A 19662-nucleotide genomic window follows, 5' to 3' on the forward strand; every position below is an offset into this window, starting at 1 on the left:
GTCTGCGTGGGGCCCAGGAGGACCCAGGAAGTCTGTGAGAACAATGGACGCCTGTGCGGAGGTCCGGGAGTGGGAGACAGTGTGGGCGGCGGCAGCGGAAGGCTGGGGCTCGGGGGCCGTTCTTGCTATGGGTGCAGGCCTCGCGCGGGCAAGGGCAGGGGTAGGGGCGCGGGCTCCGAACGGCCGGCGCGCGTGTGGTCAGCCCTGCGGTCCTCCCGCAGCTGGGCGCGGGCCGCCTGGGCTCGGCCTCCGGCTCATTCAGAGGCGGTTCTCACCGACCATTGGCTGCTGCTGCTGTGGTGGGGCGGGGCTCCGCGGCCCGGAAAAAATGTAACTGCGTAAAAAAGTCCTCGCCTGGGTGACGGATGCTCAAAAGTTCAGAAGTTTTCCCAATGCTTCCTTAAGCGGCCGGCGCGCGAGAGACTGAAAAAAAGGTGACGCGGGGCCCGGGAAGGCGGCCGGCGCGCTGCCCCCCGCCCCTGGTATTTGGCCGCCTTCGCCGGCGGCTCAGGGCAGAGTCTCCTGGAAGGCGCAGGCAGTGTGGCGAGAAGGGCGCCTTCTTGTTTTTATAGTTTTGACTCTGTTTTGCCGTTTTCGCCTGGAAGTTGCTCCGCGGGTTCCTCCAAGGCCGTTTGCCTCCTCGTCCGGCCCTCTTCCCTAGCACGGACCCCGAAGTGGCCCGAGGCGCCCCAAGAGCTCGAGCAAGCGCAGGGAGAGGCCGCGCGCGGCCGGCGGCTTCGGGAGGCGGCGGCGGCGGCCGAGCCGGACTCAGCGCGGCGGCCCGGCACCAGCTCTGTGGGGCCCGGACTCGGACTGGGCAGCCGGCGCGGCGTGGCTGGCCTAGGGAGGGTGGGGGGCGGCGGGAGGCGCGGGGCGGCGGCGGCGAGCGGGGGCCATGCAGGCGCGCTACTCCGTGTCCAGCCCCAACTCCCTGGGAGTGGTGCCCTACCTTGGCGGAGAGCAGAGCTACTACCGCGCCGCGGCCGCGGCGGCCGGGGGCGGCTACACAGCCATGCCGGCCCCCATGAGCGTGTACTCGCACCCGGCGCACGCCGAGCAGTACCCGGGTGGCATGGCCCGCGCTTATGGGCCCTACACGCCGCAGCCACAGCCCAAGGACATGGTGAAGCCTCCCTATAGCTACATCGCGCTCATCACCATGGCCATCCAGAACGCCCCGGACAAGAAGATCACCCTCAACGGCATCTACCAGTTCATCATGGACCGCTTCCCTTTCTATCGGGACAATAAACAAGGCTGGCAGAACAGCATTCGTCACAACCTCTCCCTGAACGAGTGCTTCGTCAAGGTGCCCCGCGACGACAAGAAACCCGGCAAAGGCAGCTACTGGACGCTAGACCCGGACTCGTACAATATGTTCGAGAACGGCAGCTTCCTCCGGCGACGGCGGCGCTTCAAGAAGAAGGACGCGGTGAAGGACAAGGAGGAGAAGGACCGGCTGCACCTCAAGGAGCCGCCGCCGCCGCCGCAGCCCGGTCGCCAGCCCCCGCCCGCGCCGCCCGAGCAGGCCGACGGCGCCGCGCCCGGACCTCAGCCGCCACCAGTGCGCATTCAGGACATCAAAACCGAGAACGGTACGTGCCCCTCGCCGCCCCAGCCCCTGTCCCCAGCCGCCGCCCTGGGCAGCGGCAGCGCCGCCGCGGTGCCCAAAATCGAAAGCCCCGACAGCAGTAGCAGCAGCCTGTCGAGTGGGAGCAGCCCCCCGGGCAGTCTGCCTTCCGCGCGGCCACTGAGCCTGGACGGCGCGGAGCCCGCTCAGCCGCCGCCGCCCGCCCAGCCCGCGCCGCCACCGCCGCACCACAGTCAGGGCTTCAGCGTGGACAACATCATGACATCGCTACGGGGGTCGCCGCAGGGCGCGGCCGCGGAGCTCAGCTCAGGCCTCCTGGCCTCGGCGGCCGGGTCCTCGCGCTCGGGCATCGCACCCCCGCTGGCGCTTGGCGCCTACTCGCCTGGCCAGAGCTCTCTCTACAGCTCCCCCTGCAGCCAGAGCTCCAGCGCGGGCAGCTCTGGCGGGGGCAGCGGCGGAGGGGGCGGCGGCGGCGGCGGCGCAGCGGGCGCCGGAACCTACCACTGCAACCTGCAGGCCATGAGCCTGTACGCGGCCGGAGAGCGCGGCGGCCACTTGCAGGGCGCGCCGGGGGGCGCGGGGGGCTCGGCGGTGGATGACCCCCTGCCCGACTACTCTCTGCCCCCAGTCACCAGCAGCAGCTCCTCGTCCCTGAGTCACGGCGGCGGGGGCCAGGAGACCGGCCACCACCCTGCGGCCCACCAAGGTCGCCTCACCTCGTGGTACCTGAACCAGGCGGGCGGAGACCTGGGCCACTTGGCGAGCGCGGCGGCTGCGGCGGCGGCCGCGGGCTATCCGGGCCAGCAGCAGAACTTCCACTCTGTGCGGGAGATGTTCGAGTCACAGAGAATCGGCTTGAACAACTCTCCGGTGAACGGGAATAGTAGCTGTCAGATGGCCTTCCCTTCCAGCCAGTCTCTGTACCGCACGTCCGGGGCTTTCGTCTATGACTGTAGCAAGTTTTGACACCCCCGACCCCCCCCCCTCCAGAGTCGGACTGAATGGAACCCTAAAGCAGGAACAGCCCAAAGAACCATCAATGCAAAATCGAAACCAAAAAAAAAAGAAGAGAAAAAGAAATCCAATTTAAAAAAAAAAAAAAAAACCACCTTGAAAAACATTCACCAAACCAGCGAACAGAATCCCTCCAAAAATTCAATTCACCAGCACAAAGAAAACTATTTTCTTAAAAGATTCAGAGCCACCTTCACTTTGCCTTATCTAAATAAACAAAACGGTAAACTATTTTGTACAGAGACAGCAAAATCATGGTTTATTAAAGGACAGTGTTACTCCAGATAACACGTAAGTTTCTTCTTGCTTTTCAGAGATCACGCTTTTCTCCCTTCTCTCCCATTCCCCTGCCCTTCTCTTTCCCCCACCTCTCACCTGTAAGATATTTTATCCTATGTTGAAAGGAGGGGGAAAGTCCCCGTATATGAAAATCGCTTCTTTTTATTCACGGACTTGTTTTAAAATGTAAATTGCAACATAGTAATTTATTTTTAATTTGTAGTTGGATGTCGTGGACCAAACGCCAGAAAGTGTTTCCAAAACCTGACGTTAAATTGCCTGAAACTTTAAATTGTGCTTTTTTTTTTCATTATAAAAAGGGAAACTGTATTAATCTTATTCTATCATCTTTTTTCTTTTTGTTGAACATATTCATTGTTTGTTTATTAATAAATTACCATTCAGTTTGAATGAGATCTATATGTCTGGATACTTTAATACAGCCGTAATTATTATAAGAAAAAAGATTTCAGATTAAAAGACTAGAAATGACCTATTCTTCTCCTAAATAGCTGAAAAATGGAGAAACCCTCTGACTATTCCTTGTCAAATTTCACATGAAAGTCTCTTTTTGTTTAGATTTTTTTTTTCCTGCAGCATCTTCTGCAAAATATACTATATAGTCAGCTTGCTTTGTGGCTAGTCAAAAGATATTTTCCTAAACAGATCTGAGTTGGCATATACACAAATCTATTTTTTTTCAGTAAGGACAGAACATGATCTGGAAATTCTAAGCCCATGAATCAGCAGTGGTGTTACCACAGTGATACCTGTGTGTAGAGATATCTGAATGTGCCTCTAGATATACACAAATGAATATTTGGCTTGGGTAGTGCATAAAAAATCGTGATGTCTATTATACATCCCCATGAGCCAAATGCTGGATAGATATTTCGCCTATTAATTTCACTACTTTATAAGAGGAAAAATAAACCAGTTTTTAAATGTATATATTTAACTCATTCACATTTACAATCCTTCATGTGTTACATAGAAGGGTTGATTTTTAAAACTATATATATATACATATACATATATACATATATATGTGTGTATATATATATACACTGTGGGTTGGAAAGGGATATTTAATCTTTGGGAAACTATTTTAGAAGATATGTTTGTAGAATAATTATTTTTTGAAAAAGATTTAAAGCAATAAGAAGGAAGGAGAGAAGAGCAGAACATTTTAGTCTAGGGTAGTTTCTTTTCAATCCATTTTCTCTTGTTAATTTACAGTTAAACCTAGGGGGCAACCCAGATTGACCCTCCCCCTTTGTAAATAACCCAGGAAATGTAATAAATTCATTATCTTAGGGTGATCTGCCCTGTCAATCAGACTTTGGAGAGATGGCGATTTGATTAGAGACATTCAGGGCCTTTCAGTTTGTTTTCGAGATAATACAGTTTCCTCCTATCTGCCGCTCCTATCTAGAGGCAACACTTAGCAGTAATTGCTATTGCTTGTTGTCAAAATTTGATCATTGTTAAAGGATTGCTGCAAATAAATACACTCTAATTTCAGTCAAAACCTGCTTTACGTGGCCTCTGATTTGCTGGGTCTCCTCGCTCAGAGTCGTAACCTAATAGCTAGGAAGAGCGCAGCGGCCCAGGGCGCGGGTGTCTCTCCGGGTCAGGCCGGCTGAGGCTCGCCTGACTGCTGCGTTTAAACCTCCACTTGGCTGTCTCAGCCCGTGGCGCTGGAGCTGCGTCGGGTTACTCACTTGGGGTGGGCGGTAAAGGGAAAGAATCCACTGCCAGACCTCGTGGAGTTTGTGCGTTGGTCCACTTTTGGGACCCGACCGTGGAGACAGGATTTGCGGACAAAAGGTCCGGTAGCTGGAGCTGGGTTGTCTAGGCCCAGATGGGAAGCGGCAGCAGGTGACCAACGGAATGACCCCGTCCGCTCGGACGGGTGACCTATCCCAAGGCCGGTCAGCTGCGGCAGCCGAGAACGTGATTTTCTCGACTTGCCTGATGCAACGTTTTGGAATGGGGACTTGGCGAGGGTAGACCTGTGGCCCACCCGGGGCTTTCCTGCTGGGGCGTTTCTCCGCGGCCCTGGTCTTGCCGGGTCGCTTCTGGCCCGACGCCGGCCTCTGGGACGCGGCTCCCGGACGGGAACGCTCTGCAGCTAATTAGTTGTAATTACCCGCCGCGGCCTGGCCCCGGCTTCTGTTTGTGTTTGGAGCTCCTTCCTCTATCCCCCCAGCCCCCAACCCCTGCCCCCCGCCCCCGCCGCCGCCTCCAGTCCCCGGATTCTCGTTCTCCTCCCCGCTGCCTCTCCCCCGGAATCAGTTGTTTGGGGGGGAAAGAGTCCGTGGAGGCCTCTCGTTAGGTGTGATGGATTAATCACAGGTTGGGTCGTGGGTGCCAGGAAAATCGGGCTGAGCAGAAAATGGCAAAGAGCAGGGCCGAGGGTTGCGAAGCCAGGAGGAGCGCTTTCGGGCCCTCGCCGCCCGGGCCCGCGGAGCCGCGGGAAAGCAGCTTGTCCCGCTCATCCCGCACCTACGCCTCGCGCCACCTGGCCCACGGTGCTCCCTTTTTATACTATTCGCTCGCCGCCTTTGTTTTGAAGACACACGTGTGTTTAGGTGCTCAGCCGGGGTGGAAAGGTCACAGACACTCCATTGCTCTCGGGTGACAACGCGACCGGCGCTAGCCCGCAGCCTCGGCAGCCGCACGATTTGAGGGACAACTTCCAACCCGCCCCGCCTGGGCCTGGTCGCGCCGGACCTGCCTGGGCCAGCGCGTGGTCCCCAGGCGGCCTCCCCGGCTGGGCTGCGTCCTCGTGCGGCTTGTGGGGTCGGTTTACAGAGGCCACAAATCATTTGGCGGTGGTGGCGCGGGGAGTCGCTGGGCCTGAGGGACTCAAGAGATCTGCAAAGCGAGCAGCGGGTTCGGAGCGTTCGGTGTCCACGTGCTAGCACCCCTCTGCCGCTCCTTGGGCCTGGGCTTTACAACCCGAGCACGTCGCGGCAGCTGCCAGCCCTGGGCCTACCCCAGCCTGGCTCTTGAGAGCTTGACCTCGGGGCTCCCAGGGGTGGGCTGCGGGACAGTGGGGCAGGCGCTGTGGGCCGGAGGCGCGGCCCCGGGGCAGCCTCTGCCTTCGCGCCCCGAGGAAACGCACACGGCCTGCGCGGGAGCCGCCTTGCCGGGGTGAGCACGGTGTGGCGAGGGGAGGGTGGTTGGCGGGGGCAGAACCCGCTCTCCCGACTGGGGACCCTGCCCCACCATGCCAGAATGCGGAGTGGGCAGCGGCACTTCCCTCGCTCTTCCTTCCTTGGGGCCCGAATTCCTGAGGCTGAAGAAGGTATCCCGCATGAGTGCGGCGCTTGGGCTTCTGTGGCTGCGGCTGCGAAGAGCTCCTCTCCTAAACTCCTGGGAGTGTTTACACACTTGCCCCGGGGACAAGCTTCTTAGCAATCATTCTTGCCCTCTTCTAGTGCAGCGTTTGAAAATTAGACATGGAAGACATATGTGTCTAGGAAGGTGTTTGTGTTATTCACATATAGTTATTTCTACGGGAGTTGCCTAAGTAGTAGTTCAGAAGCTATGTTTGAGTGCAAGGTCAAAAGTTCTGCTAATTATTCTGATTTTTTAAACCATATAGGTAATGTTTTCTGCTCTCAACACATGTGCTTTTGGCTTCTCATCCAATTTAAGAGAAAACAACTATGGCTGACCTTATTGAATCTGGGAGAACTACTTATTCCTTAGTGGTTTGCAGGTTTGATTTGTACTTTTTCAGCAATAAGGATATTTTTTTTCTGTAAAATATTCTAAGAGAAACTTCTTGCTATTTTACCTAACAGACCGTACATTTTGAAATTAGCCTTGGACACAAGGCAGGATCTAGTGGTCGGGACTTGGCGAATTTTGAAGTGAACCTCTGTAGAAAGCTTTGGGATAGTAAGTATTTTGTCCTTTATGTAGCAGTGGGTGCATTTATTTGCTTAGCAATTTATTCAGCGAGCAAGTAAATGCCAGCATGTTACATGCCATATAAAAACTTGCATTTTGGCGTATTGCATATGTGGTAGGAACGTGTACTGTTTTCCAGGGCTATGTAGTTAGCAGAGCTTTTTTGACCAGACTGCATGCAAACAAGCATGCATTTTACAATTTATCATTCTACACAGTTTGTGTCATTAATAATCAATGTTTGCGAGGAATAAGACTCAATTGTGCTGGTGGTCTGTAAGCTCTTGGCTATTTCCTACAGGGGTCAGAAATAAGGGTCAGGAAACAAGAGTGTCTTATAGCCCTCTCAGGCTCCCCTGAACTCAGATAGGTAAAGAAGAGACATAGGACATTTTCTCTCCCATCCTGTTCTCTAGGGAGCGGGTCTCAGTTTTAAGATGGAGGGCCTTTAGTTTTGTTCTTCATGGTGCAAGTTTCCAGAGAGGCCCTGAACCTTCTGCAGGTCCAGGCTGCCTGGCCAGGCTGCCCAAGAGGGACTGGAGGCATCTGTGGAGCCCGGTCTTGGACACCCAGATCTGTGTTCTCCCCAGCTGTTAGTGGTACTGGAAATAAGGTGTTGGAACAACTGTTTCTTTATCCCTCACTCCACATCTTATAGCTCCTGGAGAGAGGCCCCCTTTTCTTCTGAGTCCAGTTCTCCCTACTGGATCCTGCCGGCTATCCCAGGGTCTTCTCTTTAGACTCCTCTCAACTCATTTCAGAGTGGGTTCATGAAACCATTAGCCCTTCCCATCGGGTCATAAACAAATGTCGTGTTAAGTGCAAGATTGATCGTGGCCATGTAATAAAGCTGGCCAGGCAGGTTAGATTCTATGCGGACAGTCATTCTTTAGCTAAGCAGGGAGCTTTGGAGGGAGGCAGGCAGAAAGGGGACCAAGAGACTATGTCATAGTCCTCACTCCACCAAGTTGTGGGGTGTGTGGGAGCAGAGGGTGGAGAAGCCTTAAGCTCAGGAGAGCTCCCCAAAATTAAGACCTGTTTATTCAGACAGTGGTCACAATGGCATTAAAAACAAAACAAAACAAAACAAAACTGTTGAGATTTGCTATGGGGCCCTAAATGTCAGCTTCAGACACTCTACTTTTCTGAAAGCTCCTATTTCAATTTATAAGGAGGCTAAGAGGGTCTTTGAAATGAGCTTTTATTAATGGCATTTTCACTCACACTTAAACAGAAAGTCTTCCTTTACTATTTGTGTTCTACATTCATAACTGGACTTGTGTGACCTGATACCTCCTTTACTCTGTCTCTCCCTTTCTGAGTGTGAATCCAACTTAATCATTAAGTTTTTAATTGAGTTCTATGTGTCTTTGTACCTCTATCTCTCTCTTTGTAACTTTCTCCCATGCCTCCCTCCCAGGCCTTTTTAAAAGGCCTTGGGGACCCCAAAGTTTCTCCCAGATGTCTCCCAGCTTGAGCTACCTACCCAGTGTCATGTATGCTCAGGCTCTGAGCCCTCTGGGTGATGGGCCACATTGGACCCTGACCTGGAGCACACACTCAGGCTGGGACACATGTGAGCAGCACTGGCAGGTTCCAGGTCTGAGTCCCGTTGGAAAAGGAGCAATAGTTGATTAAATGAATTCCAGCTCCAAAATCCATTCAGAAGAATGAAAGCCCCTTCTCGACGACGTTCTCAACGTGATTAGGAGTGGAAAATTGAGCAAAATGTACCATGTCCGCCTTATTGGAAACCAAAATATGGTGCAGAGAGCATAAGGCCTGACTTAAGACCTTTGTCGTGCTCCTTTCCCATCTTACCATGGCTCCAAAGAAAACCTCTGTTTTATATTATTTTTTTATTGTTTACTTGATTTTTTCCCTCACTGATTTTAAATTTGCGGCATATTGAGCATATTATAGGAGATGCAGTAGGAGCTGGAATTTCCTTACATATAGGCCTGAGTCTGTCTTCAGGACAGGAGAGAGTGGTGGAGCTCCCATGGGGACACAGCCTGAGAGGAGAGGCTGGTCTGAGTGGTCCTCAGAGAGGGCCAGACACTGCTTCCTGCTCAGAGTCTACCCACCTGGAGTCTGGAGGCTGACTCTGAAAACCTGAAGGGCGCTTCCATAGGCCTCTTTCCTCTTTCAGACGGCACCTGCCTCTTTTCTCCCAAAGAACATCTTCTCTTTTCACTGGTCTGCCCTTGGGTTCCTCTAAGCCCACTGGTCAGCACTGCTGGTCCTTTGTAGGAAACTGCCTGTCTTTTCCCTTAGCTGTGCCTATTCCCAGGAAGGAGACTGGGTGGGCTGCTCATTTGCCCCCTAAGTCAACACAGCTTGGTGCTACTTGGGTGGGAACGGAAGTGCAATTTGTGAGCCCATGGGGTGAGCAGTGGGCTGGCAGCCAGGGCCAGGTGGTGGGGCCTCTCCATTGACCTGGGGGGTGGAACCCCTGGCAGGGCCTAGGGACAGGGCTTGGAGGGGGTCTCAGAACTTGAGGTTGGGGAATGAAGAGGTCTGAGGTAAGGCTTTGAGGTTGAGTTAGATTGAAAGATGAGAGAGAGAGACAGAGACACACACAAATGGAAGCAGAAGGGAGAGGGAGAGAATAAGAAATGGAAGACAGGCACCCTCCCTCCCCCATTACCTACCCTAGGGAAAAAGCAGGAAAACCAACATATTTAGCACCATTAACTCTTAAGGCCTCCACATTTCCTTCGGTATAAAAGCAGGTCATTGGTCCCGGAGGCTATACCCGGGGTCTTGTTAATGGTAGAGATGTGCAAACAGGTCAGAGTTGAGGAGCAAGTGTTTAGGTGGCAATGGGACTCTTAAAAACCTACCATTGGAGGAAAAATGAAAACTGTTCTCTGAGCTGAGCAAAATCTGCACCCAGGAAGGTGCTCAGGGGTGGCCCCTGTCCTCGGAGCCCTGTGTGCCAGGACCGTGTTGAGGGGCCCCATAGTCCCCAAGTCAGGCTCCTTCTGCAGCGCCAGGGTTCGCGCTCGGGTGGGGCCATGGGCCTCTCTGCAGCACCGTCACCCCAGAAAACAGATGGCCTTCCTTGCCGTTCCAAAGAGGATGTCTACTATCACCCACAGAGGACTCACACGGACAGTGGACGATGGGCTTGGCAGCTGGCCGCTCCGGTGACAACGAGAACAGTGTGGTGGGCTAACCCGGGGTGGAAGGGTGTAAGCGTCCCGAGCCTCTGCCGGAAGTGTCCCGGGAGAGCCCGGAGTGGAACACGGAGACCCTATCGTTGTTCCCAGAGTCGAGGGCTGCCTAGGTGCTAGAAATTCTGAGAGAACTCGAGGAGTGATGTCCTAGGTCACCTGTCCAGGCTTCCTGTGCGCCCACTCCCACTCTTATTCCAGGGACTATCCAAGAGGTGCAGGGCGGTTGTTTACAGTGCATCTGCCCACTAAGAAATGTGCCATTGCTCTGCATTTGCGGGCCCCCTCCGGGACGGGCCTGCTCACCGGCTCAGTCCCCAGGAAAGAGTCCGTGGAGCATGGGGCCCCGGGGTGCCGCCAGGATTGGGCCTCCCTCCCTACCCGGCGCTGCGGGGGGTGGTGTGTGTGTGTGGCGGTGGTGGTGGGGAAGTGGCACAACAGGAAAGCCTGGCCAGAAGGCCCTTCCCAGGCGGCTTCCTCGCCATAAAAAGCCAGACTCCAGCCGAGGTCCTGACCCCTTCCAAATATACATTCCCTTGCCCGCCACTCCGGCCCAGGCCTCAGGCTGCGCGGCTTCCTCAGAGGCTGGCCCGCGCCCAGCGCCTCGCGTCATAGTGGCGGGGGTCAGGGGACCCCCGATTTCAATTGCCTCCTCCAGTTCACCAACCCGCAAGCTCTAGCGCTTTGGGTCTTAGGCTTCCGAATGCCCGTCTCCGCGTGCACACTGGCGCATTAGCGAAGCCAGGGCCGCGACAAGGAGGGTGTTCTTAAGGACGGCTCTCCATCACCTCCTCAGCTCCCACCCGTGTTCGCGGGTTGGGGAGCGCGAGTCCGCGAACCCCCGGACATGTGCGCGGGGCCGAGCCCACTGGGGTCTGGGCGGAGGAAGCTAAGCCGACGCATGCGCGCGTGCGCGCCGCCGTTCGGTCCCGCAGTCCGCCACCCCAGCAACCCACCCTCCCTGTGTCCCGGCGGAAGCTTGGAAGTCCGGAGTTAGAGCCGCGCCGGAGGTTGCAGAGCTAGTGAGCCGGGTACACAGGCCTGAGCGACCGCCGTCTGGACCCTTTAGTACCTTGCATACTGGTTGCGCTCACAGACGGGCACATGGCCCCGAATTCAGAGATCAAAAGGGCAGCTGAGACGGGGCGTCCGCTGTGTGTGATCCCTGACCCTGGAGGAAGGGCGGGAGCTGGGGAGTAGGCGGTGGGGCTGGGGTCAGGCTGCGGTCGTCGCCCTCGCAGCAGAGAGAGACACTCTGGCTGAGGAAACGGGTGAGGGTGGGGATGGGGCCGTGCCGTCGTATTCGTAACGGAGGCCTTGGAAAGGTCTCTGGAGACAGAGCGCACTCCGGGAGGGCCAGGCGCTGGTGAGGGTGAGCCCCAGGCAGCCGGCGGGAAGCACCGCAGGTCGGGCCTGGGGGCGGCAGTGGCAACTTCACAGGCCGGGGAAAGCGACGTGACTAGAGACCCAGTGACAAGTAATAACCCTGATGGCACAACCCCTGAAAATGTGCTCGACGCTCCGGGGTTTTCGCGGGGCAGAGAGCGAGGTTGGGAGGTCGCTGGGAGCCCTGGCCTGGGGCGTGTTTGGGGTAGGGCAGCAGCGCCCCCTGCGTCTCCCTGAAGAAATCTGGCCCAGACCCCGTGAGCTCCAAAAGGACGCAGTGGGTGGTGGGAAAACCCCCGACTGCGGAGGGTGGGCCAGCACCCAGAGCAGCTTTGTGTCGCAGTTGTCCCTTCCGTTTGCGAAGCTTCGCGGCACCACCAGTTATTAAAGCCCATGATTTTTGGAGAGGTGTAGGTGGATGTTGGGACATGTTGATCTGTTTGTAAGATACCCGGGTGGGAGTTCTCCGCACCCCTTTCTCGCATACCATACACAGATCGATCGTGCAAGGCTGCGGCACAGGTTGTGAAAAATAGATGACGTGTGGGCTTGGATTTATGGGGATCCATGCTAAAACTGAGAGTACCCGGTTGAAATTCCCAAATACAAACAAGGTGCCTGGGACGCTCCAGTTCCTGAGGAGCCATCTTGAGGGGAACTTTATCTTCCCTAGCATTTCAGCACTTCCGTTTAAGGTCCCACAGCCGGCACTGCAGGCCTTCACCCCTAAACAGCTGGAGGGGTGTGTCAGGTTTATTTCGCGGGGCCTAGCTGCCTCCTAATTCCTTAAAGACAAAGGGCAGCCGACACAGCCCAGAAGACGTCTGGCAGGCTGGTTTGATGGAAAGGGAGGGAGGTCCTGGGTGGCCCAGGTATCCATGCATCTTGCTGTCATCTGGGGCACAAATGTGGTGTTTGACTGCTTGAGTATTATGTTTGAATGTACAGAAAGTTTGACTTTCTTAGTTTTCACTAAAAGAAAATCACGGTGGAAGATATTTTATCATAATTAAACTGAATAGCCAAACCTGGCAGAGCAGGAAAAAGGGGAGAAAAAGTTGTTCAGTGAAATTGAGTTGAGATTTAAGATGGAAGACACTTTTTAATAATTGTCTTGAAGGATGTCCAAGTGAAATTCAGAGCACAGAAAGAACAGAGATACTCAGGCAAATCTGTTCTCCTGTTCACCCTTTAAACAGTGGGAGACCAGGAAGCCAAATGAGCCAACCCCCTCTCCCTAGTTGAAGATTCCAGAATACAGAGAAGATGCAACCAAAAATACTTTTGCATCCTTCAGAAACTGATGCTCCAGGCCATTTGAGAAGAATAATTTAACATTATAATTCTACATCAGTCCCATTAAACCCCTGCCTAGAATCTCTCATGATCCTTTTTAAGGAGCTTATTACGGTTTGGGGATAACAAGACTCAAAACACTGAAATACATAGGGCCGCTGCAAGCATAGAATGGCCTCTATGCCTGGGTGTGGGATGAGGTGAAGGTTCAGGGGGTCACAGGAGAAGAGGGGAGGTGCCTGTCCATCAGGGTCAAGGCTAAGAGGAGTGTGTGTTAATGTGTTTATTTGTGAGATTTGTAAGGGTATGTGTGTGGCTGTGTGTTGGTGATAGCAGGTTCGTGAATTGTGTTTTCAAGCCTTTGCGAGTGAATGTGTGTTTGTGAGACTGTTTTGTGTGACAGTGCGTGAACTGGCGTGTTGTAGGTGTGTATCTGTATTTGTGTGCATGTGCGTGTTTAGATGTGTATATCTGGATGTGTGGCAATGTGTGTGACTATGTACTTGTGAGTGTGAGTGTGCCCACCAGCCCTCTCAGTCCTGGAGCCCGGCCTTCCAGAGCCATCTGTTTCCAATTAGCAGCATCCCGATTGGGAGAAGGCCTGTCCTGGGGCAACTTCTGAGAACCGGGTGGGCCAGCTCAAGCCGCCCCAGTTCTGCTCCATCGAAGCTGAGGCTGCCCCTGGCCAGCATACTCCTGAAGCAACTCAGGCAGCCACACAAAGAGCCCTCTTTCCTGCCGCCAGCCGTTGGAGCCTGGGTCCTCCCCCAGATCATAAACCTGCCGGTGAAGACATTCACAAATAGTTCACCCGCATTCACACGAGCATGTGCAAAGGCTGGAATTCCATTCGCTATAAAGTTTTATTTTATTTTCCTTGGAGGGGGAGGGAGGAGGAAAAGAAGAGTCCTGACCTAATTTACTCTACGGCAAAATATTGTATTTCACGCAGAAGTACACACCTGTACACAAATCTTTGCTTGCTGCTTGTGGGTTCCATACATTTGTGTGTCCACCTGCCTTAGCCTGCCTTAATACACTTAGTACAGCCATGAGTTTATGGCTCAGGAGCACATGCCTGTGGTGAAAACCAGGCCACCTAAATGATGCACTCAGTGAAAAATGGATCCAGTGATCTGAGGCAGGTTAAACCTCTTTATTATAATTTTTAATTAACACTGATGTAGTTCAACTACACAATGTATGACATATATTAAGCACTTCATATAAATTGGTTAAATGATGAAATCAAAATTAGATTTTTAAAAAAAGTGATCTAGCACTGAGAAGTGGTTGGAAGTAAGTATTGTGTGAAAGATTCTAGACCACAAGGAAAGGCATGGACTCAGAGACCTCTGGGTAACTCAGGGGCTTTGGCATGGAATGTTCCAACAATATTTACTTACCTTCAAGTTTCTTCTTCTGGCCCCCCTCTATTTCTCAAGACTTCTTTTGAGATGGTGGGAGCCCCGTGGGTTCTAATTATAGTCAGCAGAGACCGGAGGGGGTGTGAATGCCTCCTTTCTTCAGGAACTGGGTTTCCAGATCCGCTGGATAGAGTGGCTTATTGTCATCAGAAGGGGGAAAGAAATGTCCTAGGCAGGGACTTAGGAGAAGGCTCAGGAAAAAGGCAGGCTCAGGCGCAGCAGGGGTCTACCCGCAGGGGCTCTCTCAAAAGGGAGGGAGGCCTAAAGGAAGCTATTTCACTCGGAGGCAAAAATTTGGGTATTTTTGTTTGGGGGCTCTTACACCTCAGGAAAAACACCGACATCGACTCTGCTAATGCTAATTCATAGAAAGGCCATTTTTAATAAGAAAAGAGAAAAACAATTTGAAAGCCCCACAATTTCAGTTGTCTAATGACATAATTTCAAGTACAGTGAACATGTGATTAAAACATTTTGTTGATTTCACAAAACCATTCAGGAGAGGCCTCGACAAAAGGAAATTGGGCCGAACCCCGAAGTGCCACGTCCCGGCTGCTACAAACCTCTGCGGCCCCGGATCCTAACGGCGGGGACAAGGCGCAGTGGCCGCGAGGGTTAGCAGGGAACCCGCCGGATTCTCGCGCCCCTCCCGGGTTCACACCTGCGGCCCCGCACCAGCTGATTCCAAGCGGGGACCCACCACAGGCCGGCAGGGGCGGCGCGGGCGTCCGCGGCCGTGCTCAGGCGTTGGGGTTGTTTCTCATGAGCTCCACGTCGGCGTCCACCATCTCCCTCACCAGCTCCTGGGACCCGAGACACAAGGGGTGGGCGGTGAGGGAGGAGTTTCTGCTACTCTCTCCGGGTGACACCCCCACCCCCTGTGGTGCGCCCGGAGAGGCCTCCGCCACCCTCCCTCCACCCTACCCGCCTCCGCCCGCCCCCTTCTAGCCCTCCAGGCCCGGGGCACCTCGGGCGCCAAGCGGGCGCGGAGCTCTGCTGCTCGGGGCGCCTCGCTGCCTTGCCGGGCCGGCCGCCCCTCCCGCTGGGCCCGCGAGCGGGCCAGCGGAGTCCACCACCCGTAAAGAAAGGCACTTACATCAAAAGCGACCCGGGGTTTCCAGCTCAGCTTCTGTTTCGCTTTGGTGCAATCTCCTTGCAGAAAGTCCTGCGGCGGGAGGGAAAGATAAAGCTGACGTGGGTCGGGGGCGGCCGAGGCCGAGTCGCAGGGAGCCCCCCCACCCTCCCGCTGCTGTCAGTGGGCGAACTCTTGAGGCACACGTCTCCCCGTTTCCCTCCTTTTGGTCCCCGCCGGGCACGCTCAGTGCAGCTCCCCAGCCGTAAATCTTGCGAAGGTCGCGTTTAAGAATGCGCCGCACAGACCAGTGAGGACCGTGACAGCGGTGCGGTCCCCAGCTCGCCCAGCCACCTCCTCCTGTCCACCCCTCCCCTCCGCCGCGTCCTATGGACGCTTAATGACTTCTTTTTTTTTTTAAACATTAAGTTGTCAGGGACGCTACTGTGAGAACTGTTTCGAATTACTGCACTTCTCAGGCAAGGAGAGGAGTAAATGAGCAGACGCCCCCGGTCGCCCCCGCGCGCCGCGCGGCCGCTGCTTTCTTCTCCCACTGCAGCGCGGACGGCCGGGGGCCCGACGCCGCCGTGCTCCGACTCTCCCCCGAGGCTCCGCCGCGCGGGGGTGCCCGGCCCGCAGCGGGTAGGCGCGCAGGGCTGCTGACCCGGCCCTACGCGGCGGGGAGCTGGGTGCCCCCTAACGGAGCCCTGGCTCACTCTGGGCCCGCAGAGCGGTTCCTTCCGGGCTTGGCTTCGAGCTTCCCTGACCCGCGGTGAAGACGGGCGGCTCACAACTGCCATCCAGCACACGCACAGGCGCATAAAACGAAACTGAAGTTTCACGAAGGGATCCTCGCCTTACTGTCCAGGGGCACGACACACCGTATTTTCTATTCTGTTCTGTTCTATCCCCTTCCCTAGAAAATAGTGATCTCGGCCCACTTACTTCATTCACCTCCCGATCCACTATCCGTTGCAACTAGCAGTTTGAAAATACAGCTCCAGAGAGCAAGCACCCTGCAGCTGCCTCAGCTCGGTAGCACTCAGTCTTCTGCCTAGTGTTCCCTAACCGCTCTGATGGAAGATCGAGTTAATTTTTAAACGAACCTCCAGCTCCTGTTCAGGAAGCTCAAGCTGTCATTTGTTTGATCCTTGACTTTCTCATCCTATCTGACAGGGCCTTTGTCTATACACACACACACACACACACACACACACACACACACACTCGATATATATATCTATATTCTATATATATATTGAGATATGGATATATATATATATATATATATATATATATATATATATATATCTCCAATGGCTCAGGTAGAGTCATTGGATATACACACACACACACACACTATATCTATATCTATCTATCTATCGATATATATCCAATGACTCAGGTAGAGTCTGCCCTGCTCAGCTTTACCAGTGCAGGCATGGAACCGCTTCTAGGAGAGTTTCCATCCATTCAGAGACTTCCTTAAGAAGGAAACTGTCTAAAAGAAAAGGTACAGGAGAACATTAATCCTGCACCTCAGCCCTCACTCACCCATTTCTTATTACAGGTCGCTGAAGACTGATTTAGAAGAAAATTGGGATGAGAATTTCAGGATGATTTGAAAAAAAGAAAGGGAGGAAGGAAAGGAGGGAGAGAGGGAGGAAGGAAAGAAAGAAGAAAGGAAGGAAGAAAAAGGAAAGACACATACTTTGAAACAGACCATTTTGGGGGGGGTGAGATAAACATTTAGCTTTTCCCTGTACAAATGTATTCATCAAATAGTACACAAGATGAGTCCTTAAAACGGAAGAATGTGAAGGCAGTATGACAGTCACCCCATCGAGAAGCTATTCTAGTTACACACCATATTAAAGAACGACCTAAAACCAGTTACGTCGAGTGAAAGGAACAGATAATGAAACTACGATGAAGCCTGCCCCAGTGATTTTCTTCAGATTCCCTGAAAGGTGGCAGGCTTGCGGCATTCAAGCTGGGAAAGGCCGCCAGGGGCTGGGCAGGACCCGGGGTGCTCACCTTCACTGCTAAGACTTCCATATCAAAGGGTGTCTGGGTGCTACTTCTGAAGGAACAGTTCTCCTGCCTTCTCCTCACTGTCACTTCACAAGGTTCCAGTTACCCACGCTCAGCTCGGTTTGGAGCAGGCAACCAGTCAGAAGGTCAGCCTCATCCTATGCCTGCCTCATGCACCTCCCTCCCTCTCGTCACTAGGCATTTTGTCATCTCACATCATCACAAGAAAAAGGGTAAGTACAGTACAGTAAGATATTTTGAGAGAGTGACACCAATTCACATAACTTTTATTACGGCATACTGTTATAATTGTTCCATTTATTATTAGTCATTGTTGTTCATCTCTTATGTGCCCAATTTATGAATTAAACTTTATCACAGGTATGTAGTATAGGAAAAGACATAGTGTATATAGGGCTGGGTGCTATCCTTAGTTTCAGGCATCCACTGGAGGTGGGGCTTGGGATGCACCCGCCTTGAATGGAGGGGGGCTCCTGTACTGTATGCTTGGAGTCATTTTCTAGGAGAGTACAGTCAACGGCCTTCATTCTCCATCATCCATCATTACTTTTTAGGCTTGAATAAATCAAACTTCCAAAGGCTTTGCATTTCACAATACACCGAAGTACTGATTTTCTCTCCAGGGTGTTAATAATAGTAAAACAAGTTATTTCTGCTGCTTCGAACAGTCCATATACAGGTTCTTCAGGAAAAGTAGGAAACAAAAATTAATAACTAGCAATTCAACTTTGCATGGAGCTGGAAATAGAAGTGGAAAAACAAATTAATTTACTTCTCTTTCTTTTCCATAAATAAACTTGTATATACTTCCACAATACTTCTCTATTTTACTATAAGAGTCACACAAAGATACTCATTCTTTTTCCCCGGAGAGCTGTGCAATGTGGCGTCATGAAGCAACACAGCCCTCCCCCAATTCCATAGCAGTTGCACAGCTCGAAGAAACATGGTTATTGTTTAATCACACAACACTTGCTGTAAATCAACCAGCATTGCATAGGATGCAATTCATGGCTCTGAACTTACAGTTAGCAAAACCCTAAAACCCAGTTGGGCTTAAAGTGATCTCAGTAGGCTTGGGAAAGGGAGCTTTGTATTGTAATTATGTTTCCTGTATTTTTCTACAAGTAGCTCATAATATAAAAACAACTAGGGAACTACAATTAAGGAAAAAGAAAAATGGTTTTCAAAAGCTTCGAAACAGACCTTGCTACCATACACTGTAAAAGTATTTCATTGAAACCAGAGACGCACCCAGTTAAACTTCCCAATTTAGTTTTGAGCCCAACTCCTACATTCCAGTCTAGCAGCTTACTTTAACTTTCTGCCAAGGCTCTGTCTCCCTGAAATTTAATTAGACCAAGAGACCTTGTGAAGGAAAAGGATGAGGTTCCATCAAAACAAAGCAGCAGCTCTCTACGCCAGCTGCTACTGAGCTAACATCTAGACTAGTCCGTGTGCCTGTGCTCCAGTCAACTTCAAGGGAAAGATTCGGGACATCCCTGCTTATTTTACCCTTCGCTTCTCCTGAAGGACTTTCTTACTTCTTTCTGTCGTGTCCTTTCGAGGAAAGAGACAGTAAATTGTTCAGGCTGCAGGGTTTGGGGACACAGGACCGACGAACTTCCAGGGTGGTGTGGGGAGAGTGTGGCACGTGAGTACACAGGACTCTGGAGTGACAGCATGGACATGGGAACACTTCTTTAAATAAAGCTTCCGCCAGCATGAAGAGAAACGGGACTGTGGAAGCTGGATTCTTACAAGGACATCAGGAATTAACTGCTCAGCTCACAGGACTGTGTGGAGCAATGGAGGGGGGCAGATAAGGTCACAATATAGTTTCCTTTTACATTTCACAAACCCTCTCCACTAGGGCGTGATCAGCTCCTGAGGACGAGAGAGAAGAATGATTCATCTATTTTGTTCTTTTCTTCTTTTTTTGACAGTGCAGTTCCTTCTTTATTTATAGGCTCGAAGTCATAGTGTGACAACAGGGGCAAGAACTGATTAAAGAGAAGACTTTATGTAAAGTTTCCAAAATGGACTTTGTGCACTGGGTGGTCTGGAACTTTTCTTTAAAAAAAGAGACAATAAAGCTCTGGGAAAAATTTAAAGCATTTCTATGTGAATATGACATTTCCTGAACTCTGGCTTCTGGTGTCTTCACTGTTTCCATTGCTATTCCTTAGGTGAGTTATACAGTTTCAACATGTGATTTATTATTGTCAAATTCAATTAGGTTTAGCTGAGCATTTTACAGCAGCAAAACAGCATGAGCAAAGAGAACGTGCATGTCCAGATGCCTGGAGCCCCCTTAATTTTTCTCGGACTCCCTGACTACCGTTGACTCGTCAGACCTTTCCGAGCTGTCCTCTGACAGTGGCTCTGTCTAGGCATAAACCCTACAGGCCCAATGCCAATGGCCCGAGTTGCAAACAG

The 19662-nt window shown here is 52.5% G+C and overlaps 2 protein-coding genes across 3 annotated transcripts in view; one reads left to right on the forward strand and one right to left on the reverse strand.

Annotated features, from left to right (window-relative positions):
* The first annotated feature begins 387 nt into the window (after window positions 1-387).
* On the forward strand, window positions 388-3295 carry FOXC1 (forkhead box C1). The gene has a single exon (XM_046004091.1). It carries the CDS (start codon window positions 896-898, stop codon window positions 2555-2557), a length of 1662 nt encoding a protein of 553 aa, XP_045860047.1. The 5' UTR covers window positions 388-895; the 3' UTR covers window positions 2558-3295.
* Window positions 3296-14458: 11163 nt separating this feature from the next.
* GMDS (GDP-mannose 4,6-dehydratase) overlaps window positions 14459-19662 on the reverse strand; it is a 648570-nt gene continuing 643366 nt past the window's right edge. For both annotated transcript variants that reach the window (XM_046005991.1, XM_046005992.1), the window contains exons 10-11: window positions 15193-15261; window positions 14459-14899 (exon numbers count right to left, since the gene is read on the reverse strand). In XM_046005991.1, the coding sequence (XP_045861947.1) occupies window positions 14837-14899; window positions 15193-15261 (132 nt within the window). In that variant the 3' untranslated portion in view covers window positions 14459-14836. The remainder of the gene's footprint in view (window positions 14900-15192; window positions 15262-19662) is intronic.

Source organism: Meles meles, chromosome 5, assembly GCF_922984935.1.
Source record: "Meles meles chromosome 5, mMelMel3.1 paternal haplotype, whole genome shotgun sequence".
NCBI classification, from domain to species: Eukaryota; Metazoa; Chordata; class Mammalia; order Carnivora; family Mustelidae; genus Meles; species Meles meles.